Source organism: Portunus trituberculatus, chromosome 34 (assembly GCF_017591435.1).
Source record: "Portunus trituberculatus isolate SZX2019 chromosome 34, ASM1759143v1, whole genome shotgun sequence".
In the NCBI taxonomy this organism is placed as follows: Eukaryota; Metazoa; Arthropoda; class Malacostraca; order Decapoda; family Portunidae; genus Portunus; species Portunus trituberculatus.
The window spans coordinates 9,894,496-9,920,543 of record NC_059288.1 but is presented as its reverse complement, the minus strand read 5'-3'; the positions used below and the strand labels follow the sequence as shown (position 1 = coordinate 9,920,543).

The 26,048-nt window shown below is 41.2% G+C and overlaps 1 protein-coding gene across 2 annotated transcripts; it reads left to right on the top strand.

The window, feature by feature from the left end:
* Positions 1–892: 892 nt before the first annotated feature.
* On the top strand, positions 893–26,048 carry LOC123512607 (protein zyg-11 homolog B-like). Of its 2 annotated transcripts, XM_045269038.1 has the most exons (12): positions 893–1,050; positions 4,611–4,742; positions 11,500–12,361; positions 14,397–14,537; positions 15,249–15,425; positions 17,893–17,991; positions 22,044–22,244; positions 22,406–22,511; positions 22,898–23,084; positions 23,225–23,354; positions 24,855–25,005; positions 25,148–26,048. In XM_045269038.1, the coding sequence occupies exons 2-12, from the start codon at positions 4,624–4,626 to the stop codon at positions 25,300–25,302; spliced, it is 2,328 nt and encodes a 775-aa protein (XP_045124973.1). In that variant the 5' UTR covers positions 893–1,050; positions 4,611–4,623; the 3' UTR covers positions 25,303–26,048. The 2 variants fall into 2 exon arrangements, with proteins under 2 accessions (XP_045124973.1, XP_045124974.1); XM_045269039.1 differs by lacking the exon at positions 17,893–17,991.

Here is a 26,048-nt window from a genome sequence, read left to right as displayed (position 1 = left end):
CAAATAGTGAGGATAACTAAATAATGACAGTAAAACAACTGTCTAGTGTTAGATTTTTTATACTTTAACCTTAAGTCTTTGCCCAGGGGGTGGGTGGCAAGGCCCATCCTTCTCCTTTGTTGTAATTATTTATTAATTCAACAATAAATGTATCAATCAATCAATCAATCAATCCTACTACATTATCATCCTCTGCCAGGAACCATGACAAGCCCCGCCCCACCCCAAGCAGGCGACGCAAAAATTTCTGTCCAGCATTTCAGAGATATTCCCAGGCCCTTCCCGATACAACACTCCGCTACATGTAATAAGACGGACACGATCGTTTCTCCAAAAAGACTCAACTTTCAGCCACTTCGGTAGTTGCTGGCGTAAAGTTGCGGGAAAAAACGCTCGTGTGACCGCGCCTTAACAGTACTACACACAACTCAAATGACTTACTTATTACATATTATTAAACTGATTTGTTTATTCCATCCGCTTCTTTCCTTGTTTCTATATTCATCATACCCACCCATACCTATCTCCTCCATCTAAGCAGCGGTGTTGTGGTAGGTCATTACTGAAAACGTCTTTGGTGTATACATTAAATGATAACACCATGCCTTTAGAGTCTAGACTGTCTGTATACACACCATCAATGCCTTTATACATAGCTTTACAGCAGCAGCTGCGAGCGTCTTTATACGGACTCATGGAATATATAGATGGAGAGGAACACAAGAAACCACAGTTTTATCTTTCATCTTTACACCGATGGGTTTATACGCAGCGATACGCCACTACCTTTATCTCAATAACAATGCCTTTATACACAGCTAGTCTACAGTGCTTTTATACACACGAGCAGCGATAGACAGAGAGGAGCTGAGAGTAACGCCACCTTTTAGGATGTCCGAGGGAGGAAGATCGTAGCATTGGAATCTGTAGCTATGGGTTCTGGCGATACGTGTGGGTTCTAGTCGTCCGGAGCCTGTCAAAACAGAGTCCCTTATGACTAGTGTGTCCACAAAGCTGCTGGTGGACCAAGGTGGACTGCAACTTCCTCAGGTGTGAAGTGGAGGGATAAGGTGGAGGTGGCGAGGCAGGCGGGGATGGGTTGGGTCTCGTGAGGGAGGGAGGGTGGTGGTCTCAGGTCTGTGTCTCGCTGTTGCCTTGTTACTCTGTGTTGCTTTGATGTTACTGTGGTGTTTATTTATGTTTACGTGTAGCATTTAGTATATTCCCTGTTTACCATTTTGGATATTATTTCAGTATGAACCAATACACCATAAGTAGCTATACACATTCTCACGATCTAGATCACACTTCTACGAGCATTTCTAATCCCATTTTACCCTATCGGAAATTAATAATAACTTCAGGACAGAATTTCTAAGATTTACGTAAATTTCAGCTCCGGATCCTTCCACAGCAGTCAGTCAGAGGGTACTGAGTGTGTTCGTGTGTTTGTTATTGATATTGCGCAGGCACTGTAGCAGTCGGTCAGTCAGGTTAGGTTAGGTTTTTTACTTCCCCACCCTTAAACCACGCTTTCCCAGGAGGTCCCCAAGCTTGTTAGACATGAGGAAAAAGAAATATAAGATAGGGTATATTAGTTGAAAATGCAAATTTATCTTTGTTTACTTGTGTGTTGATGTGGAGTTGTAATCTTACCAGTTGTTATTGAAACAGTGTATTGGCATAATTTCAGTTTTTTCCCTTTTGTGTATGACTATGTGTGTGGTGAAGTCATCTTACTCTAACCCACATGACTGAACGGAACGCATTTCTACCTTGAGTTTTGGGTGTGATTAGACCATTTTAGTGACATTAGGAAGGGTCTATGGAAGTCAGAAGATTAATGCCCACAGTCTTCATTATTTTAATCTCCACATGAGTTTCTGAAGTTGTATAAAATCACCAAATAGTAAGCAGAATAAATATGGAAACATCCTGGTACTGAAGCGGTTAAGGTTACTCTTCTTGATATTATTGCAGTTTGAACCAACACACCACACGTAACTATACACATTCTCACGGTCTAGATCACACTTTTACGAGCATTTCTAACCCCATTTTACCCAATCGGAAATTAATAATAAGGTTAGGTTAGGTTTCCCATGAGGGTCCCAAGCTTGTTAGACATAGGGAAAGAGAAATATAAGACAGGGTATATTAGCTGAAACTGCAAATTTACCCTTTTCATCATCTACCCTGGGAATAGAACTCTTGATATTATTTTTATTATTATTTGTGTATTACTTAACCTACACTTACTTGGTACATCACAATAGCCTTGGAAATTCTTATGACTCCCACAGCATCCATAAATAGTGTGCTTTGTAGCTGTTGTATGTGCTGTGTGGCTGTGTGCTGTGTGAGTGTGTGGCTCTTTTGGTGTATAGCTGTGTGCTGTGTGAGTTTGTGGTTCTGTGCTCTGTGGGTGTGTGGCTGTGGGCTGTGTGACTTATGTGTGCTGTGTGGGTATGTGTGGCTGTGGGCTGTGTGACTTATGCATGCTGTGTGGGTGTGTGTGGCTGTGCTGTGTGCTATGTGATTGATTGGCATAAGTTCCCAAATTTAGGGTCTTCCATTGCATTTTATACGATATACCTGGTAGTGAAATTGATTTGTTGTTATCACTATTCTTATTTTCATTATTTTCATTGTACTCTTCTTAGTTAAGTGGTCTATTTGGTGAACAAAACTTTTATTTATTTATTTATTTATTTTTACTTCTTATTGGTGAGTTTTGAGGTGCTTTTCAATAATGTGCCATCACTGTCTCTCATAAATTACTCCATTTGCCCACCTTACCCCCAAACCCCTACCCCACCCTCTCTCTCTTAAGAAAGAAAGGACAAATAGTAAGTAGAGTTAGTATTCCCTATTTATTTCAGCTAAAATATAACTTAGAGCTAAGGTAAAGCTAAGATAGACCTAGAATGGAGCCAAATGCTAACCTCTTATCTCCAAAAATATATAGCAGACTGGCCCACTAATGTTTTATTTATTTATTTTTTTTTTAGTTGTGATGGGCACTGTATTATTTATTTTTATATTGATGCTGCTAATATCCTTGTAATAACCTAACCTCTTCTGTGTATGGGCACATTTTTATTATAAGTTTTGGGCATAATTAGATGATTTTTTTTTTTTACATTAGGAAGGGTCTATGGAAGTGAGAAGATTAATGGCCATAGTTTTCACTATTTTGATTCCCACATAAGTTTCGAGAGCTTTATAAAATCACCAAATAGTAAGCAGAATGAATATGGAAATGGGTCATGGTACTGAAGAGGTTAACCTAACTATAAACCTAAGCTAATTAGACTGGTGAATATAAAAGTGTCAAAAGGAAGCCAATAAATTTGAAAAATCTTTGACAGTGTTATTATTAATTTGTGACACATGTAAATGGGGCCGTGCCTGTGAAACGTTAGCAAATGAGACAGGTCACAAAACAAGAAGTGAGTTAGTGCTGATTCTGGACAAACACAACAGTAATAAGTCATTAAACAGTTGAATAGGGAGGCAGTGGCGCAGTGGATAAGGTGGTGGTGGTGGGATCAGGGAGACATTCATGTGTAGGTTTGAACCCCACCACTTGTCGCCTTTAAACTTTATCATTTGTCGAGTGGTTTAAAGTTACCTACCTGTCACCACGTTACCCAGGTTTTAGGTAGAGGCGTAATTGCTTTACACTAAAGATGTGCTTGGGTGGTGATATGGGCCCTAATATGGGTACCATTATAAATAAGATTGCCTGTGCTGCAAATGGGGAAGCTGAACAACATTTCCCATACTCTTCAAGTAGACCCACAGGTGCTATAGGCCATAACATGGAAAAAAAAAAAAAAAAAAAGATTGAATGCAAGTGGAGGGGAGGTTAAGGTGTTGGGGTAGAGGGCAGATCAAGGGTCAAGGTGTGGGGGGATGGAGAAGAGGTCAGGGTGTTGGGGGGGTGGAGGGGAGGTCCCGTAAGCTTATGTGGCAGGCCAAGGGTGGTGGTGGGTGGCAGGCATCACCGGTGTAGGCAGGTGGCAGGAACAGATGATCAAGGAGGAAGGCAGGTGTTGGTGGTGCCTCCTGATCCCCCAATGCAGCAATCTCTCTGTTCACTGGCTGGCACCGCTGTTGCTGCTATTGGTGGTGTTGCTGCTGGCTGCTGGCATTGGTTAACTTCCTAAATGGTTGTATTTACCTTCTGGATACACAGTACAATGGCAGCAAATGTTGGCTGGCATGACCTGATGCATGTTAATAGTTTTTGAAGTCCTTGTTTCTTTACTCCTACATACTTTTTATATTTATTGATAAAGATTATTATTTATATGGAAGTTAGCTACAGTATGCAGGTAATGTATTTTTTTTCCTTTCTCCATCTTTCCCAGATTGTGTCTTCACCTAAGGATATAAAGGAGTTAGGCTCTTGTATGACTTGGGACATTTGTTTTTCACCTCAGCTGAGTGGTCTTTACTCACAGCAGCTGCCATGATGGTAGACTATTAGGAAAAGCAAGAGAATATTCAGTTTGACTCCAGTGTAGCATGTATGACTCTATGTAGGTAAGCTTAAAAGTAGATTTGGTTTTCACTCTCCCCAGCTAATTACTGTCTCCTTACAGTGACTATGCCATAATGGTAGACTGTCCGGGCAGTCTCCAGCAGCTGGTAGTGGAGTTTATTGCCAGCCACGTGAAGGAGGTCTGCACATCACAGTTCTCCCTCACAGAAGACACATACAAACTCTACTTCAGGTAACACAGTCAATGTCTCTTGTCTATCTCCACCATCTCCCTGCTTCTCCACTCAAACTGTACTACCAACATTGCATTTTTTGTCTTTTTATCATTCATAATTTAGAGAGAGAGAGAGAGAGAGAGAGAGAGAGAGAGAGAGAGAGAGAGAGAGAGAGAAATGCCTTACATTCCCATTCAAACTTAATGAGTGGCTTGTCTCTTGAATCATTAGTGGTGCACATCCCACAATACCAATCTTCTAAGTAGTGAAAGTGTTGATTTTGTTTTATTTTCATGCCAGATATGATGTATATTCACCCAACTCCTCCTATGTGTTTGCAAAATATTTAAGTATTCGTCAGTGGATTTTAGGTAACGTTTAAAGGTCTAGGACTAAGCTTAGGCAGTGGATTTGAGGTGGGGTAGGAAAAAATAATTGTATCAACATGAAGATTTTGATGTATGTAGATCTTAATTTTAACATGCTTGTGCCTCAGTTTCAGCTCTATATCTGTGAAAGGAAAAAAGAAAAACCCAAAAATCACTTGTCATCATCATCATTAAGGTGAAGGTATCGTGTGGCCATTGAGATAAACTACAGAACTTGCTGTTAGGATTTCTTGAGGTGATTAGTATTAGGAAGATAGATATTACAGAGAATTGCAAGGAGGGTTTTAGTATATATATAGAGACAAACATAAATAGATGTTGGTATTTCTTTAGTAATAAAGGGGGGAAAAATGGGAGAGGTAGGGAAAGAATTCAATGGAGGAGGAGGTGAAAGGAAACACAGGTGCAGGGAGGTGAGTTTATTCCCTGCACCTGTGTTTCTTTTCACCTCCTCCAACTTGTCTGACTGTCTGAACAAAGAATTCAATGTTAAAGATAAAGTAGTCTAAGGAAATTGAAGGAACATTGGAATTAAGGGGATTGTCTGGTGGCCATGGTGCTGAAAAATCTGAATATCGAAAATCCCTAAAACACCACCAGAGCATCCCCGAACATATGGCAACATAGTGATGGAGTATTTTGGTAAAATACGCTGAAATATGTGGGGTATTTAAACTTTAAAGGGCCCTTGCCATGCCCACTGCAGTCCGGGGCTTTCCCTCCCCCACTCTCTGTACCATAAATGATGATAATAAGCACGGAAAAAGCCATGAAAAGTGGTTTCTTTGGTAAGGAAAGGCGGGCGCTGGCAACTCAGTACAGGCAACCCCCGCTTAATGAAGGTTCACACAACGAAATTTCGCTACAAAAAAGGTTTCCTTTAACTACCATCTGCTCGTTTAACGAACACCAAACTCGCTTTAACAAAGTTTTATCCAGGTAATTTTTTCCAAGTTTGAAAGCACCGCTGTATCACACAAGCCGACAGGCTTTTGAATACACCAGCGCCTCTTGTGGACAACACGTGCACCACTCACTCCCCCTGTTCAAAACAATACCAGCGTCAGCACCAGTTCGTCTTCCCTTGCTCAACTTACCACCAAAACGCCCTGCAATGATGCCTAGTGTTGCTAAGAAGACCAGGAAGTCTCTTACTCTCGAAGTGAAGCTGGATATTATTCACAGACGCGAGAGAGGCGAGAAAACTAATAGCATTGTTGGCCATCATCTTGACTCCATCTACTGTCTCTACTGTTTTCAAGTCAACAAACTCTATTAAGAAGGCTGGTGAGACTGTTTTCAAGTCAACAAACTCTATTAAGAAGGCTGGTGAGACTGTACCTTCCTTGCAAGCTAATAGAACCACCTGAACTCGTGACTCTACAATGGATAAAATGGAAAGCCTTGTGGAAATGTGATACATAAGTTTTGTATGTGATACAATGATGCGCCATTTGTTTACATTCCACAGGCTGCCGGTTAGTGTCTGTCCCATTTCACTCTCCCTCCCTTCATAAATTTAAGATCATCAACATTATAAAGTTACGTACATATATACATTAGTGTTCATTATAATGACTTAAATTGAACTGTCTAAATGTTTAACTTCATAATTTTTACTTTCATTAAACTTTTCACTGTACTGTGATGCACTCTCGCTTTGTTTACTCTCAATGGAAGTTTAAGTTAGGGGTTAAACTTGTTATAATTGGTTCGCTTAACGAAGTTTCGCTAAACAAAGGATTTTTTAGGAACATAACCCCTTTGTTAAGCTAGGGTTGCCTGTACTATACCGTGCACAGGAACACACCCTCTCCCCTTCCATTTCAGTGTCCATGTGACTGTGATGGGATAAGGGTGTATTGAGTACAGTGGAGAAAAAAATGGCTGGCTGGGCGGGAGGCCGGCTGGCCTCTATATCCATATTTGATACCATCCGTATTTCTCTGAAGAAAAAATGCCCCGCAAGTAATTGACTACATAGTAACCTTACCCCATCACTCACGCATCAGTTGCAATAAATATTAAGTCTCAGTATCAATCAAGACAGTATTAGGGATACATTTTTTTCGCCATGACCGTTCTCCCGCACGCCCTGAAAACTGCCGTGTCTGCCTTGCATAATCGTGTGTGACATCCATACCTCATGAGTGGGAAGCCCCTTGACCATGATACAAGGGTCAGTGTGATTCAGTGTCACAAACTGGGCCTTCAAACGAAGGATATTGTCAAGGAAACGGGTGTGAGTGAGCGAAGTGTTCGCCGCTTGGTTGCTCGGTTCCAAGCGTCCCCCAGTGCTTGTGTACCGACTCCTGCTAAGAGTACAGGCAACCCCCGTTTAACGAAGGGGTTACGTTCCTAAAAAACACTTCGTTAAACAAAACTTCGTTAAGCGAACTGGTTATAACAAGTTTAACCCCCGATTTGAACTTCCATTGAAAGTAAGCAAAGCGAGAGTGCATCATAGTACAGTAAAAGGTTTAATGAAAGTAAGAATTATGAAGTTAAACATTTAGGTAGTTTAATTTAAGTCATTATAATGTACACTAATGTATGTATGTATGTAACTTTATAATGTTGATGATCTTAACTTTATGAAGGGAGGAAGAGTGAAACGGAAAGACACTAACCGGCAACCTGTGGAATGTAAACAAAGTGCGCATCATTGTACTGCATACAAAACTTATGTACCACATTTCCACAAGGCTTTCCATTTTATCCATTGTAGAGTCAAGAGTTCAGGTGGTTCTTTTAGCTTGCAAGGAGGATACGGTCTCACCAGCCTCCTTAATAGACTCTGCTGACTTGAAAATAGAGACAGTATAATATGGAGTCAAGATAGTGGCCAGCACTGCTATAGTTTTCTGGCCTCTCATGTCTGTGAAAAATATCTAGTTTCATTTGGAGAGTAAGAGACTTCCTGGTCTTCTTACGAACACTAGGCCAATTGCAGGGCGTTTTGGTGGTAAGTTGAGCTAGGAAAGACAAGCTGCTGCTGAGGCTGTTATGTTTTGACTAGGGAGTGAGTGTTGCGCATGTTGTCCACCAGAGGCTTGATCTTGATCTTGATCTTTATTCTATAGGTGTCCCAGGATTTTTCCTGAGGCAGGCCTTAGTACCAGCAGCTCCTGGTGTATTCAAAAGCCTGTCAGCTTGCGTGATATGGTGGGGCTTTCAAATTTGGAAAAAAATTACCTGGATAAAACTTCGTTAAAGCGAGTTTGGTGTTCGTTAAACGAGCAGATGGTAGTAAAATGAAACCTTCGTTGTAGCGAAATTTCTTTGTGTGAACCTTCGTTAAACGGGGGTTGCCTGTACTGGGAGACCAACGAAAATCAGTGAAACTTCGTTCAGAGTTCTGAAGCGGTGCGTGGACGTCACTCCCACCCTTACGGCAGGGAAACTTAAGGAGGAGAACCCCCAGCTACTAGGCAATGTGACCATTAGGAATGTGTCTGGCGCGCTCCACAGGCGACTCGGTTATACGAAAGTGGCAGCACGTTGCAATCCCGCTTTAAATGAACACCAGAGCAAAACTTGTCAGGTATTTGCAAAGAAATATTTGGAGTGGCCATCAGAAAAGTGGTGTAGTGTTCTTTGGACTGACGAGTCATTATTCGTTGTGAGTTACACAAAGGGAAAGAGGGTGTGGGTGAGGAAGGGTGTCAACAGGGATGACTCCAAGTATTGTGCCCTTACAGTAAAACACCCTCCATCCCTTAGGGTATGGGGTGCTTTCGGGTATGGTGGTAAGGGGCCATTAGTGGTGCTTCAGAAAAATGTCATGGTAAACCAACAAGTTTACCTGAGCATTCTGAAAGAAAATCTGGGGGAGTGTTTTGCCAACAGTGGAGCCGAGATTCTCCAGCATGACGGGGCCATAGCACACAGGGCACACTCCATCAAAACCTGGCTTCAGGATAGAGAGGTCGAGTATATTCCCGACTGGCCAAGCAACAGCCCTGACCTCAACCCTATAGAGAACTTGTGGGGCATTTTAAAAAGGGAACTGAGGGAAAAATTAGAGGCTGAGTTGCGTGCCGCCTGGGAAAGGATTCCCGCCTCTACACTCCAACATCTGGCCAACTCAGTTCCAACACGCCTTAGCAAGATCAGGAAGACTGGTCTTTCATCAAATAAGTAGCCATATGTTTGTAAGTATTACATGAATTTACTCTTATGTTGTTCCTAACTTTGCAAACCATCTCGGGGGTTGGGGAGGCAGCAAAAGTTAGCGCGGTTATTTTGAAGGTAGGGATCGGTGACCCGGCCGGCCTTTTTTTCCTCCACTGTACAGTAATACTCCGCTTAACGAACAGGTTATGGGATGTCAAAACTGTTTGTAGAGTGGAAATTCGTTAAGCGGACATAATTTTCCCATAGGAAATAATGGAAATAGGGTGGATGCGTTCTGGGCTGGTCTCCAACATATCACATGGGTAAAAAAAAAAAAAATATATATATATATATATATATATATATATATATATATATATTTCTATTAACTTTTTACAAACCTTGCCCCCAAGGAAGGATTGTTTTGTAATGCATACAGTGAAATCTTACATGAAATATCAAAAAATAAAGCAGAGATGATGAGACTCTGGTGACTTGGCCGCTTCTTCTTCTTGTGACCGTTTTAGCTTGGTGTGTCTTCTTTCACCACAATGTTAAATTTGTTTCTACTCCTCTGTTGCCTGCTATAATGGATATCATATCTTAGTATTCACATACGCTCATGACATGAGGATAACCTGGACTCTGTGGCACTGAGTGATAGTGAATTACTAATGAAATACTGCAGTATTTCATTAGTAATTCACACCACCTCTGGAGGTGGTGTTCCCAGCAACCTCGTCACAGTCCCTCCAAACGTTCATGGAAGCCATTTTGCGGCAGGAGGTTGCTCTGAGGTTGTTAAAGAATCTTGGATCCAGCTCCAGGAGTGCTAGAGACAGGCAAGGAATCAGACAATCACAGCGAAGCTGCCGCGTTCGGTCCCTCAACCAGCAAATTCAAACCCAGAAAATTCGCTAAAACAGATGTGGTTATACGTTATGCGGACTTTTTGGTCTAACTTTATATTGTACGTTAAACCGGAAATTCGTTAGATGAACGTTCGTTAAGCGGAGTATTACTGTATCTCACCCGTTGTTTCATGCCTTGCAAGCCACAATGCAGCCTATTTTACCTTTTTTTTTTTTTTTTTTTTTTTTTTTTTTTTTTTTTTTGCCTTACAATGTCTAAACAAACGGTGCAAGGGGAAATTACAAGTTGTGCCAACCATGCATCGATGGGAGACACCCTCGCCTTTGAGCGACTGATACCTACAGTCATTGTAAGGGGGCCAGGTGCCATATGAGTCGTACAGAATATTCTAAACATGCCTATAAAACATATGTGATGCACATGGTGGTATATGAGCATGAAATATCCTACCCAAATAGATGTACAGGGTCATAGAGGATGAAAATGACATCTCTGGGCTTCAGATCGTATCTTCTCCCACATTTCTCAAAGAATTTTCAATTTTGAGGTATCATTTTTAAGCTCTATGAAGCTGCTACATTTTCATCTCATAGAATTTTGAAAAATAGATTTTCTGTGCTGCAATGTAATTTGATAAAAAAAAAAAAAAAATAATAGAAATTCATAATGGCCATGAAAATAAAAAATTCAAAATTCTATGAGATGGAAAGTTTTGTTGCACTACATACTTCTTATATGTACCGGCAAAATTGAAATCTGCCCTCCGGTGACAAAGTTTATAGAAAAATGTTTTTAAAAAATTGATTTTTTTATTTTTCATGCAGTTATTTATGGTTTGATTCGCTTGTAACTACCAAACTAACATCGTGTAATAGTCACCTATCAGCGAAAAAAAAAAATTACCCACGTACCTCTTTGTTTACAATTTTTTAAAACCCCACCAGATGGTTCCCTTAAAGGGAATATTTGCTTCTCTAGAGCTTGATTGTGTCTCTTTATTTAAGTTACAGAGATTTGCTGGAGATAAGAAAACATGGACGAAATTTGATCTGGACAATAGCGAGAGGGAAAATCAGTGTAATAATTTACTCTGTGGTGAAGTGGTTTGGGATTACAGGAAGAAAGGAGAGAATTATTTTGATCTGTGTATGGTGTTGAGTCCTGGTGTGGAATTACGTACATAGTGAGTTGTGCAGTGCCAAAGCTTCAGAGGTGTGTAGGAGGGTTGTTCGCAACACTGTCTCTTCCCACCAGGGGCTGACAGAGAGTGAATGGTGTGTGTGTGTGTGTGTGTGTGTGTGTGTGTGTGTGTGTGTGTGTGTGTGTGTGTGTGTGTGTGTGTGTGTGTGTGTGTGTGTGTGTTTTTTAATTGCTAACATTTTTCTTACTATTTCAGGGACTCCAATGCATTTTTTCACCAGAAGGTTGCCAATCTGCTGCTCCGCACACTGGACAGGAAGGGTTTGCTCAATGATTTAAGCATGACTCTGTTTGACCCTGTGGCTGTTCGGCTCAGCCAAGTTAACCTTCACAATGCCAATAATATTACTTGCAAGGGACTCAAAGTGCTTAAGAGTCACCAGATACAGTCAGTGGAAGTGAAAAACCTGTCCAAGGTGTCTGTGGATGAACTGATCAGCTGTTTTGGTGAGTGGACTCTTAATAACATCCAGGAACTGAGTGTTAGTGGCTCCTCCTTCTCCTCGACTCATTCGCAGAAGGGCGGTGTGTGTCCCAGACTCTACGTGGGGCTCAGCAAGCTCAGGAACCTTCATGTGCTCAATGTCAGTGGCACCAAGCTGGCCTCACACGCACTCCTCAATATCTGCACCGACCTGCACCACCTCTCCTCCCTGGATATCTCAAACTGCATTGAGCTGGAGTCGGTGGAGTGCCTAAGGGTGAGAGCCAATACCCTGCGTTCCCTCAGCATGTACAACCTTAAAGTCCTGCGTGTCAAGGAGACTGGAGATGTGCTGAGGGAACTGAAGGAGCTTGTGCACCTTGATGTCAGCGAGAACAAGGGTACCCATGATGCAGTAGCGCGCCTCATTCCCTCCTGCTCTGTTGTCCCTGGCCTCCTGAGGGACCCTGCGTTTGGGTGTAAACTTCGCTCTCTAGACATCTCAGGGCAGGACCAGACCCAGCCAGAGGACCTGTATGTGTTCCTGAAGGGTCACCCACACCTTGAGTTCCTGGGCCTCATGTTTACTTCTCTCTGTCTCGATACAGTCTTCCTTGATGGATATAATATTACAGTGAGTTGCTTTGATTTCTTGTTTATTTTTTAAAACTTAGCTCATGTGTCTGTCCTTCTGTTTTGATCGTGTTCTTTAGGAGATAAGGAAGGCAAGATCCGCCACATCCTTGCAGTGTCCGCCTCTCATCCACCAGCCATTTCCCACTGTTGTTTTGTCAGTTGTGTTGATATTGGTTGAGCAACAAGAATTACCCACTGAACCCCCACAGTCATTCTCTGTCATAACCCTTGTGTTAAGCTGCCCGGAGGTGATTTTTGGGTTTGCAAGTGTTGGGTTAGAAATGCAGATACTCTTGTTAGCCTTGCTATGCTCCCCATATCTTTCTTTCTTTATTTGTTTATTTGTTTGTTTATTTATTTATTTATTTATATATTTATTCATAGTTTTTTTTCTTATCAGTCTCACCATTCCTCCTTAGCTTCATAACTTCTAATCATTTTGTGTAGTGTTATTTATAGATAGAAATTGTCTTAGTATTTGTTTAAAGCATATCAGTTTTTAGCATCATTCATTTATTCATATATTTATGTATTTTTAAAGAAACCCATCGTTAACTTTTCCTTTCTAATGTCCACCCCATCATCACTGTCACCATTGCCAGCCCCTTCAACAAGAATCAGTGTTTCTAGTATATGATCAGAGTCCTTTGTTATATCATGCTGCAGGTGGGATTCAGACTACCCATACCTTCCTGGACAATGATTCTTGGCAGTGATGGGGTGGTGTGGATCACTTGTTTGTATCATATATAGCACTGGTAAACTGTGGAACTTCCTGCCTGCTTCTTTATTTCCATCTTTCTACAACTTGACTTCTTTTAAGAGGGAGGTTCCAATACATTTGTCCCTATTTATTTGGCTAATTCCTTTAAAATCTTTTAGGGAACCTGCAGTTTCAGTAGGCCTTTTTTTCTTTTTCTTTTTCTTTTTTTTCTTTAACCCCTTCCCGGTGGCAGGGCAGATGAGTGAACTACCAAATAAAAAATCATATATATATAGACGCTACTGACTTTTATCTATTCGTCTATATATAGTTTCCCCGCGAATGGTTACTCCTGATTGACATCTATATATAGACTCTGCCGCAAAACAGAACAAATAATTGAATCTATATATAGACTCTGCTGCAAAACTGAACAAACAATTGAATCTATATGTAAGTGTTGTTTGTGTTTCGTTGGTGGTAATATATGCCAATATGTTTGTTTGAATGTTTTAGTTACTCACATCCAGGACTTGTGATCTGCATGTACGTAATTTACTTCCACTTTTATTTGTATTTTTTCACATACGTAATTGTTTTGTACTATTCATTTTTAGGCAACGTTGCTAGCGTGTGGTACAGTTCTTTCTCTTAGACATGATAGGCTAATGATAAAAAAAAGTTTGAATAATGCAAAAATTTCCAGTATTAGTTTCAATGCGTAGCACATCTACCATCAACAAAGCACAAGCGGTGACCAGCCTTGAGAGGCCATTTTGACCAGTGTTTGGGTAGTTAAGATACCAAATAATTATTTATTTTGTGAATTTTGTTATTCGTAAGGAATCGTCTATATATAGATGACGCTACAACTTAGTGCAGTAAAATAACCACAAGCGTCTATATATAGATGATCCAACAAAATGTCCCGTTTTTAAACGTCTATATATAGATCCTCCGCCGGGAAGGGGTTAATGTTTTGTTGGCCTTGGCAGGTATCCCTCTTGCATAAAAAGCAAAAAAATCCCTTTATCATAAATACCAGTGACATGCAAATACAATGACTGACTCTCTCACCCTGACATGACACAACTAACAGCACCAGAAACAATACATGAAATCTTTGTAAACATCTACAAGAGGGAAAAAATTAAATAAATAAAAAAAAAAAAATGTAAAATAAAAAGATAAAAGAATAGAGTTTGTGATTTGTAGCTAGTTTGATGATGGTTGTAGATCAAGTTAAGTTGTCTCAAAGTGATTGGTAAGTAAGGAATGGTGTATCATATAGCAGTGAAAGAGTTAATACTAATATGCTTCCCTTGTCCAGGTGACAGGTGTGGCGCGAGCAGACCAACTGGTGGAGGCCCTGCGGAGATACCCCACCAGGATAGAATATGTACCGAAAATACTCTACAAGATATTCATGCTTACTTCACATTTTGAGACGCCACGGCCGGATGTTATTAAGGTGTGTGTGTGTGTGTGTGTGTGTGTGTGTGTGTGTGTGTGTGTGTGTGTGTGTGTGTGTGTGTGTGTGTGTGTGTGTGTGTGTGTAATTCACCTCGGTGGCCTGCTGGTCACCCAGCCAGTCTTCCCCATTACGGTGTGTGTGTGTGTGTGTGTGTGTGTGTGTGTGTGTGTGTGTGTGTGCGTGCGTGTTTATGTAATTGCATATTTACAGGATTTAGTCAAGCTTACAATGTTCCTTCTTTGAAAGTTAATTTTTTATTCAGCATTCCTTCATCTTCCATCAGCAGGTCCTTTTACATCCAATCATCAGGTCTCTTATTCACATGAACAGGCATTACTTCCTCCTCTTGTAGTGCTTCAGAAAGGAGGATGAGACTGAGTGATGGTGTGTTGTTTGAAGCAGCAGGCCACACCTCAGAGGGTAAAGCAAGAATCATACTCCAGGTCAAGGAGAGTGGGGAATAGTTTCAGCAAACAGTGTATGCTGACTAAAGGAAAGACATGTATGACGCTGCCCTCAGAGCATGAGAAATGACATACCAGGGCTGTGTCATTCCTCACACACCCACAGCTGCTCTCCATTCACTTCTATCACACACACAATCATTCTGCTATGCAGCAGTGTCAGGTTTCCTTTATGCCGTCTCCCTGTGCCTTACAGGGCTTGTGTTACAAGTTCTTGCCTCTCACACTTGCTCCTTCCTTCCAGTTGATCCTGCCAGTGATGAACACCCACAGCACCCAGAGTGCCATACAGCTGGCAGGCACAGCATGCCTCTACAACCTGACCAAGGGGCGGGTCGGGGAACAAATCCATCCACACGTCCTGCGGGACATGGTGCACACCACGCTGACTGCCATGAGCAACTTCCCTGAACATGCACAGGTATAAGGTAGTGATGATGTCACCACAGTATCATGTTGTATGCTGTGGTGTTGTGGTTACCATGGTGGCAACAGATAATTTTTGCCTTAATACTCTTGGCTTCAAGAGAGGCTGATTGTATTTCTTTATCATTATTATTCATTGCCATTATTCTTATATATATATATATATATATATATATATATATATATATATATATATATATATATATATATATATATATATATATATATATATATATATATATATATATATATATATATATATATATATATATATATATATATATATATATATATATATATATATATATATATATATATATATATATATATATATATATATATATATATATATATATATATATATATATATATATATATATATATATATATATATATATATATATATATATATATACAGGCAACCCCGCTTAACGAAGGGGTTACGTTCCTAAAAACACTAAGCGAAACTTCGTTAAGCGAAACTTCGTTAAGCGAACTGATTATAACAAGTTTAACCCCTGATTTGAACTTCCATTGAGAGTAAGCAAAGCGAGAGTGCATCATAGTACAGTAAAAGGTTTAATGAAAGTAAAAATTATGAAGTTAAACATTTAGGTAGTTTAATTTAAGTCATTATAATGTACACTAATGTATGTATGTACGTAACTTTATAATGTTGATGATCTTAACTTTATGAAGGGAGGGAGAGTGAAACGGAAATACACTAACCGGCAACCTGTGGAATGTAAACAAAGTGCATCATGGTACACATACAAAACTTATGTACCACATTTCCACAAGGCTTTCCATTTTATCCATTGTAGAGTCACGAGTTCAGGTGGTTCTTTTAGCTTTCAAGGAAGATGAGGTCTCACCAGCCTTCTTAATAGAGTCTGCTGACTTGAAAATAGTAGACAGTAGATGGAGTCAAGATGGTGGCAAGCAATGTTATTAGTTTTCTGGCCTCTCTTGTCTGTGAATAATACCCAGCTTCACTTCGAGAGTAAGACACTTCCTGGTCTTCTTAGGAACGTTAGGCCACATTGCAGGGCGTTTTGGTGGTAAGTTGAACTAGGGAAGATGAGCTGCTGGTGACGCTGTTATGTTTTGACTGGGGAGTGAGTGGTGCGTGATCTTGATCTTGATCTTGATGCTACAGGTGACACAGAATTTCTTCTGAGTCAGGCCTTTGTATCGGCAGCGCCTGTGTTGTCCACGAGAGGCTTGATCTTGATCTTTATTCTACAGGTGTCTCAGGATTTCTCCTGAGGCAGGCCTTAGTACCAGCAGCTCCTGGTGTATTCAAAAGCCTGTCAGCTTGCATGATACGGTGGGGCTTTCAAATTTGGAAAAAATTACCTGGATAAAACTTCGTTAAAGCGAGTTTGGTGTTCGTTAAACGAGCAGATGGTAGTAAAACGAAACCTTCGTTGTAGCAAAATTTCGTTGTGTGAACCTTCGTTAAACGGGGGTTGCCTGTATATATATATATATATATATATATATATATATATATATATATATATATATATATATATATATATATATGTATATACAGGTAAGTGTAAAGGTGGTAAGGAAACCTGGGCAGAATTAGAACACTGTTTATTCTCTTACGTTTCGACAGAGTCTTCTTCAGAGAGTAAATTGACACAGATAGCCTAGCTGTACATATACCTCCGAGGCGGATCACCTCGCTGGACGTCTGGCTGGTGGGCGCGCTGATTGGCTGGTGAGAATGAGTCTGGCTGCTGTGCGGAGAGGGCCGTGAACCTCTCCGCAGCAGCCAGACTCATTCTCACCAGCCAATCAGCGCCACCAGCCAGACGTCCAGCGAGGTGATCCGCCTCGGAGGTATATGTACAGCTAGGCTATCTGTGTCAATTTACTCTCTGAAGAAGACTCTGTCGAAACATAAGAGAATAAACAGTGTTCCTAATTCTGCCCAGGTTTCCTTACCACCTTTACACTCATTTGTCTGCTTCTTACACAACATATACAGGTAACTCGATTTATGCGATAGATGCGTTCCAAGAGGCATCGGATATATCAAAATTTTCGTGAAACAGATTAGTAATTTACATAAGAAACAATAGATAATAGGGAAGATGCGGGATGTGGCCTAAAAAGATTCATACAAAATACTCTATTTATTTGGCTAAATTAGCATGTTTTTATTATTTACCATTCTAAATACTGGAAGTGTATTTAAAGTAAAGGGAAAAGCAAGAAATAATAAGAGAAAGCAAAAAATAATAAGAGAAAACAACAAAACAAGGAATATGTAAACACAACACTCACTGCGTCACTGCCTTCACCACTCACACCACAGTCAGTCACCGTCTTCCTCTGAGCTTTTCCACTTTATCAAAAATCCACTTATCAAAAATAACCCCACAGTATAAAAGTAAACATTAGTAAAAAAATAAACACAATACTCCAATGTCTTCACCCCTCACAAGCACGTGCCTCGCTGTCCACCTCCTAGTCAAGGACGTCATCATCCACCTGCACTTCCTCTGCTTCCTCCACTTCCACGGGACCGTCCACATCCTCTTCTGGTACTACATCTTCCTTTGGTGTTTTCTTGAAAAACTGCAGCATGATGGTGTGGCACTTTTTCTTGGAAAATTCTTTTTGCATCACTGTGTAGCAGGAGAGTGCATCCATGGCAGTGGAGCTCGCACCTATCTGCAAGCTGCAGAACTCTCTGGTGCGCAGTTTGAAATTACGTCTGGTGCTCAGTTTGAGAATCTCGTATAAGCAAACCGATCACGTAAATTTAATTAATTATAATATTTTTTTGGTCATGTATTAACAAAAACGTGTAAATTAAACATGCATAAATTAAGAGTTATATACAGTAAGCCTCCGCACTTGGCGAATCTCAGCTTGGCAAAACTCACTTTTGGCGGTAGGATGGCCACGGAACACCAAGTGTACGCTTGGCAATTTGAATTCAAACTTGACAGTTCCCTGGCGGACACACAGCAAACCACACTGCTCCCTGGTGACATCAGACCTCTCTCTAAACCTATCAGAACTCAGTGTGAGAGTCCCCTTCAGCCATTTTGTTTGTGTTACCCTCTGTTCTGCTTGTGTGGGAACGAATTCTGGCGATGTACCGCCAACATGGCCTCTACCAGTGCAACAGGTGGTACCCATGGTGGTAAGGACAATGATGGTGGTGGCAAGGACAAAAATGGGTGAGGGAAACGAGTGGAAAAACGGGAGTTACAGCCTTTATATCATGTCTTATTAGCTTTATTTATTGTGTATTGGTCTGTTTTGTACATGTGTTCTAATATGTGAAGGCAAAAGATTTTATTTCAGCTCGAAAGATGGTATTTTACAGGTCAAATGAGGACTTTGGCAATGATCAAAGTCTGATCAAGGCATTTTTTAGGCAATTTATATGGTATAAAGAACTCATAATTGGCGAAATTCACAATTGGCAGTAGTTTCGCCAGAATAATTAATTTGCCAAGTGCGGGGGCTCACTGTATATATATATATATATATATATATATATATATATATATATATATATATATATATATATATATATATATATATATATATATATATATATATATATATATATATATATATATATATATATATATATATATATATATATATATATATATATATATATATATATATATATATATATATATATATATATATATATATATATATATATATATATATATATACAGAAACTCCCCTACTTACAAACATTCAACTTGCGAACATTCCATACATACGAACAAATCTTTTAAATACTTAAGTCCAAAATATTGTTTGAAAGATGCTAGCAAACTTCAAATTTCCCGTGCGCAAATATAGTTCACGAGTGTGCCACGCCGTGGCATTGCTGAGCTCACTCAGCTGTGCGCATCACTCCCCTGCCCTCCAGGCTCCCACCATAAACACGAAAGCATCTGTTCACTGTGTCCTCATGTACCGTCAATTTTTGTGCCATAATTCGCTTTACCTGTGCATCATTCCATCAAAAATGTCGGGTTTGAAGCGAAAAATAAACGGTGAAGCCAGTGGAAGTGCTAAGAAACGTCAGGCTATAACTTTAGAGGTGAAAATGGACATCATAGAATGGCTTGAGAAAAGTGAGAAAATGTCTGATGTGGCACGAAAATTTAATATGAATCGGTCAACTGTAGGCACAATTATTAAGAACAAAGAAAAATAGTGGAACATGTGAAATCTGCAGTGCCCATGCAATCAACCATCATATCGAAAAAGAGAGGAAAGTGATTGAGGAGATGGAAAAACATCTCGGCGTCTGGTTCGAGGACTGCATCCAGAAACGGAAACGTCTATGCCTTATGATGATTCAAGAGAAGGCCCTGAGTCTATTCAATGAACTGAAGGCTGAGTATGGTGAGGATGTGTCATTCACTGCAAGTCATGGGTGGTTTAACCGCTTCAAGGCGCAATAACTTGCATAACGTGAAGGTGTCTGGTGAGGCGGCGAGTGCAGATGTTAAGGCAGCTGAGGAATTCCCAGGAAAACTAGCAGAAATTATCTGCCAGGAGGCTACACACCACAACAGATTTTCAATGTGGATGAAACTGGCCTCTACTGGAAAAAGATGCCTGACCGAACCTACATCAGTAAGGAGGAAAAGACGATGCCTGGCTTCAAAGCTGCAAAGGACAGACTGACGCTACTGCTTGGGGTAATGCTAGTGGTGATTTAAAATTAAAGCCCCTACTGGTGTACACCTCGGAAAACCCACGAGCCCTGAAAAACATTGCCAAGGCGTCTCTTCCAGTTGTGTGGAAGAGTAACTCTAAAGCTTGGGTCACACAGGCGATTTTTCAGGAGTGGTTTTATAATCAATTTATCCCTGAGGTGGAGAAGTATTGTCGGAGCAACTCCATTCCATTCAACGTCCTCCTGGTGCTGGATAACGCCCCTGGCCACCCACCTTACCTAGATGACTTTCACCCTAATGTCAAGGTTGTCTACCTGCCACCCAACACAACCTCCATTATACAACCTATGGACCAGGGAGTCATCGCAACGTTCAAAAAATACTATCTAAGGCGCACTTTCCGCCAGGCACTGAAGGCAACAGACGAGAATGATATGATTCTGAGCAAATTTTGGAAGTCATATAACATCTACAATGCCATAAAAAACATTAATACCTCCTGGTGGGAAGTTACAATCACCTGTATGAATGCCGTATGGATAAAGCTCTGCCCTCAGGTTGTTCATGATTTCACTGGGTTTGAAAATATTCAGGAGGAGCAGGAGGAGGTTGTTGACAATTTAATCTCCATGAGTGAGAAACTGGAGCTAGAGCTGGAGGAGCAGGACTTCACAGAGTTCTTTGATGACCATGACAAGGAGCTATCTAATGATGAACTATGAGAACTGGAGAAGCAGAGGAAGGAGGCAGAAGAGGCAGAGGAGGATTGTAACTTCCCACCAGGAGGTATTAATGTTTTTTATGGCATTGTAGATGTTATATGACTTCCAAAATTTGCTCAGAGTCATATAATTCTCGTCTGTTGCCTTCAGTGCCTGGCGGAAAGTGCGCCTTAGATAGTATTTTTAACGTTGTGATGACTCCTGGTCCATAGGTTGTATAATGGAGGTTGTATTGGGTGGCAGGTAGACAACCTTGACATTAGGGTGAAAGTCATCTAGGTAAGGTGGGTGGCCAGGGACGTTATCCAGCACCTTGTTCTTGTCCTTCTTCGCTGTCATTCTCTCTTTCAATTTCACGGATCTCCTCTTGGTTGTCTATCTTATTTCTCAGCTTGTTGTGGACTTTTTTTTCCTCAACACTCCACTGCATCTTAGGCTTACCCTGCATAGTAAATTCCCCTGGTTTTGTTGCTTTCTTGCCCTACCTCTTGTCCGGTCCATCCCCACCATCTCGCCCACCACTCGGAGGTAATCCAGAGGTAGATGCCATGATCAATTGGCTAGAAAATGCAGCCCCAGGGAGACAAAAAAACCACAATGGAGCAGGTGTTGTGGTTTGTTGTTGTTGAGTGGCACGGGAGGGAAACAATAACACAAGAATATTGCCACGCGCTGAGTTGATATTGCCAATGTTTCACTTGGCAACGCTGCAGCCCACTCGCTCACTCGGCGCTCGACCATCAAGCATCGCTGCCTGCAGCGGTAATCGCTATGAGAACGCGACGTTGCCACTTGGTCGCTACCCGTGAAATTGCTATGCCAAAAAACGCTATCCAAGAGGCCTTACTGTATATGTTTTTTGTTGAATTCTCCATTGGTGTTGAGGATTGCCAGGCACAGCACTGAGTTGCTTCCCAGAGAGAGCTGAGTGCCTGCTGCGACTGAGTGATTCAAGCAATGGGCCAAACCTTTAATATGTTATTGTGTGGCACTGGGCAGTGTTACATGTCTCCTTGATATTTTCCCATGGGACATCGAATCCTGTGAGGTTGTTGACAGCATGGAAAGCCTCACCACCTCAGGGCCTCTTTGTTGACACTCAACGGCTTGATATTACCAACTTGCAATTTCACTCATATTGTACTGTGTTCATTATTTGTGTATCAATGATATATCTTCCTATTGACTCTTATCCTTCCATGTTTCCAGCTACAAAAAAACGGCCTTTTAACTCTGTGCTGTGATCGCATCCTACATGAAGTCTCCTTTGACAAGTATTGGTGTGCCAGACTAGTCCTCGATTGTCTCCTCACATTCCACGATCCCTCCACTGACCGCATGGCTGTTGCTATCTGCTCAATCATCGCAGCTAAGATCTCCACTGCCCAGACCACTCTTCTTGGTGCCAGGGTAAACTGTGATTCTTACTTTGTTGTTCTTACCTAATTGTATCTTTGCTGGAGTGAGTCATGCTCATTGCTTCTTACTTCACTGTTTTGATTTAATTGTAGTTTTGCAGGATTAAGTCAAGGTTGTAATGTCCCACCTTTTGTTGATTTTGTTCCTGGCAGAGTGAATACATGCAGAAGCTCCTTGCTCTAGTCAAACGGCGAATGGAGGAGAAGATGGTTGATATGACGCTAAAGTTTACTCTCTCAGCCTTGTGGAATCTAACAGGTTGGTAATAATTAATGCTTCCTTTTTTTTCTTTCCTTTTCTTACTTTTTTAGTCTTAACTTTATTTACGTAAGGCTGCACAAAAACTGGATTGATGTGTCTGACTTGCAAGTAGAAAGAGAGTATCATGATCCAGTATTTGTGTGGTGTATGACTCCACTTTTCAGAGACTCATGCAAACTCTTTTCTATTATCATTGGATAGATGTGCAGTGATAAATGGTTGGGTGTGGCTTGCAATATGTTCTCCCTCTCAACTTGTGACCTCTCCTGCTTGATTATGTGTTAGAGGGAAAACTGCGTGTGTGATTGGTAGGTAGTGAGAGTTATTGCTACTATTGACAGAGAACAGGTCACTAAAGTAATCACTGCCTCCCTCCTTGACAGACGAGTCTCCTGCGACATGCGAGGTGTTCCTGAAGGAGAACGGACTTGAGTTATTCCAGCAGCTGCTCAAAGTGTTTGCCAAGGATGCTGCTGTGGAGACCAAGGTGCTGGGCCTCCTCAACAACATTGCTGAGGTGTCTCCCCTCAGAGGTGCTCTTATCAACAAGAATTTCCTCTGTCAACTAGAGTGAGTGTGCAACATTCTTGTGCTCGTGTCACCTCATTGTCTTAAAGAAAACTGAAGAACATTTTGTGTGTGTGTGTGTGTGTGTGTGTGCACACGTCCATGAACCAAAAAGGTTCACCTCTCACTCCCTCATTTGCCAGACTGCTGCTGTGGTCTCCCAATGTTGATGTGAGTTACTTTGCTGCCGGCATAGTTGCTCATCTAGCGTGTGCCAGCAAAGACTCCTGGAAGGACCCCAACACTGTGCGAGAAAACCTTCTTGAGGAACTAGTAAGTCTCCTTATCAAGGAATCAATTGGCCTTTTCCCAACATGCCATGATAAGCGGCATAGCCACCTTAGGGCAGGGCAGCAACTTTTACAGGGAATACTTAAGAATACACATATTCCTGAACTGTTTCTTAATGTTAATACTGTGGATGCTCGGACTTTGACCCTGAACCAAAACAATTCAGACTTCAAGCAAAATCTTCAATAAATTTTATCCCCGGAAGTCAACCAAAATTCGGACCTCAAAAATCCCAAAGGTGGCCGAATTCAGCTGAATCCAGGTGACGCTAGCACTCTTGGCAGGAGATAAACATCAGCTTCCTGTTTGTTTTGGTTGCACATTGTTGCCTTGCTCTGTTTCCCAGCTTGGGTGAGGACATTTGACCAGTTTTTCATTTGACCAAAGTCACTTAACCAGTAGGGTTAGATAGTTGAGTAATATAAGTAGTTATCTCTCGATTTATGCATTTCTGAAGGGATCACATAATGTAAAAATAGCATATAATGAACATGATTACTGAAATAAACTGTATTCTGTTCAAGGTTTCACAGTGAACCCAAACAATTTTCCTTACAGGAATGAATGTCAAATAGATTAATCCTTTCCTGTAATACCCGTGTCTGAGAGAGCTGCTCGGCATGCACCTCGTGCTCCCTGCAGCAAGTATCCTGTATCAGATGCTTTTGTGCACTCTTAGTTAGAATAAACAAACGTCTAACTAACAACAAGACAGCATGCTGATCTTCCTCATGACGTTTTATCACGCATCACTAGCTGTCCTGAAGGTGAAGTGCCTCTGTGCTGCTATCAGCTGTGATAACAACATGGCAGCCCAAACAAACATCTCGGGAAATCTTGTAACTTGAGGTTTTCCACACCAGCAAAAGCATCTTGACATTGTGTCATTCTAAATAATCTGTGTAATATGAATTTTTGCCTTGTGTTATTCCAAAATTGCATATTCTAAACATGCATAAATTGAGAAATCCCAGCCTCCATTGCCTTCCCACACCATCATCTACATGTGCTGTGAAGCTTACCACCAAAAGGCAAATAATATTGATTTTAGTTCAATTCTTATTTATTTGGTAAAAATCTGGGATCTTGGAATGAATTTCAATGATTTACATTGTTTCCTTTGGAGAAAACTGTTTTGAATTTTAAACAGTTTGGACATTGAACAGTTTTCTGGAATGCATTATGTTCGAGGTCCGAGGGTCCACTGTACTTGTATTTGTATGTATATTTATATGTTAGAGAGGGAGAAAGTATAAAGTTTGGTGTGTTAATATGGATGGATGACAACCTCAGGTAGAGTGACTGGAGTGAGCTGATAGGAAGAATGGTACACTAAAGCATTCAGGATGCTTAGATGACTCCTCACTGAGATTCATGAGTTGTCTGTGCACAAATTTAAACAAAGGCCATGGAAGAGAGAGAGAGAGAGAGAGAGAGTCCATTGAGGTGTCAGTCCCAAATAATCCTTGTGTTCCTGTGCAGGGCAAGGTGGTGATCAGCTGGGAGCAGCCGAAGGAAGAGATGGTAGCATACCGTTCCTTCCAGCCCTTCATCCCGCTCCTCACTGCCCTCAACATGTACCAGGTGCAGCTGTGGGCTGTGTGGGCACTGCACCATGTCACCACCAAGAACAGTGAGTACAGTTGCCACATCATTCTGCTGGCTTTCTGCACTAACCCTTGTGTTCTTGTGTTGTTCTGTTGCAATGTTGTGTGTATTCCCTGTTATAAGAGTGATCTAATACTGAGTACATATGCCGTGTCTCCTCTGTCCAGGCAAGCGGTACTGTCACATGCTGGTGAAGGAAGGTGTTGATGATGTTCTGCGCAACCTGGTGACAGTGCCGGACTCTAATGCCTCAGTCAGGGAACTTGCCAGCCGAGTGGTGGACGTCCTGCAGGAAAACGGCTTCAACAACAAAAATCTATAATGCAAATCTTAGACTTACTATTTTTCATGAGATTCTTCCTGTGGGATCTGAAGTCTCCTAGATCCTTCCCCCCCCCCCCCTCCCTCTCTCTCTCTCTCTCTCTCTCTCTCTCTCTCTCTCTCTCTCTCTCTCTCTCTCTCTCTCTCTCTCTCTCTCTCTCTCTCTCTCTCTCTCTCTCTCTCTCTCTCTCTCTCTTTGCTGCCTCGCCCTTCTTATGTTATTTTTAGTTTTTATTTATTTATTTTTCCTCCCACTTTGTTATCTGTGTTTGTTGAGTCTCCGCTGCCTGGTGATGAGTGTTGCTGTGCTGGCATGTGTTGTTTGTTGGTTACTCTGGGACTCCTGGTGTGTTTGGGTGTTCCTGGCTGTCCCCTCGTGGCAGCAACTTTGGAAAAATATTGGTCAAAGGGACTCAAGTGAATATATTGAAGGAATGGCCAGGATAAACATCACTGAAGATTGTCAGATGGTGGGTCTGAGCAAAATGAATCAAGATAATTGGGTGGTGGTGGAGAGAAGAGCAATAGTAAGGTAGTGGTGATTGCAGCCATGGAGTGAGACATGGGACTTCGTGGTCACTGGTAAAGCTTCAAGTGCAGGAGACAGCAGTGCACTGAAGTCTAAGGATTGGGGCACTGAGAAAGGTATTAGGAAATATATTAGGGAGAAGAGGCAGCTGTAACACATTAATTCAAGTATGTAGTGTGGTGAAAAGTTGTCTAATATAAATGATAAATGCAAAATAA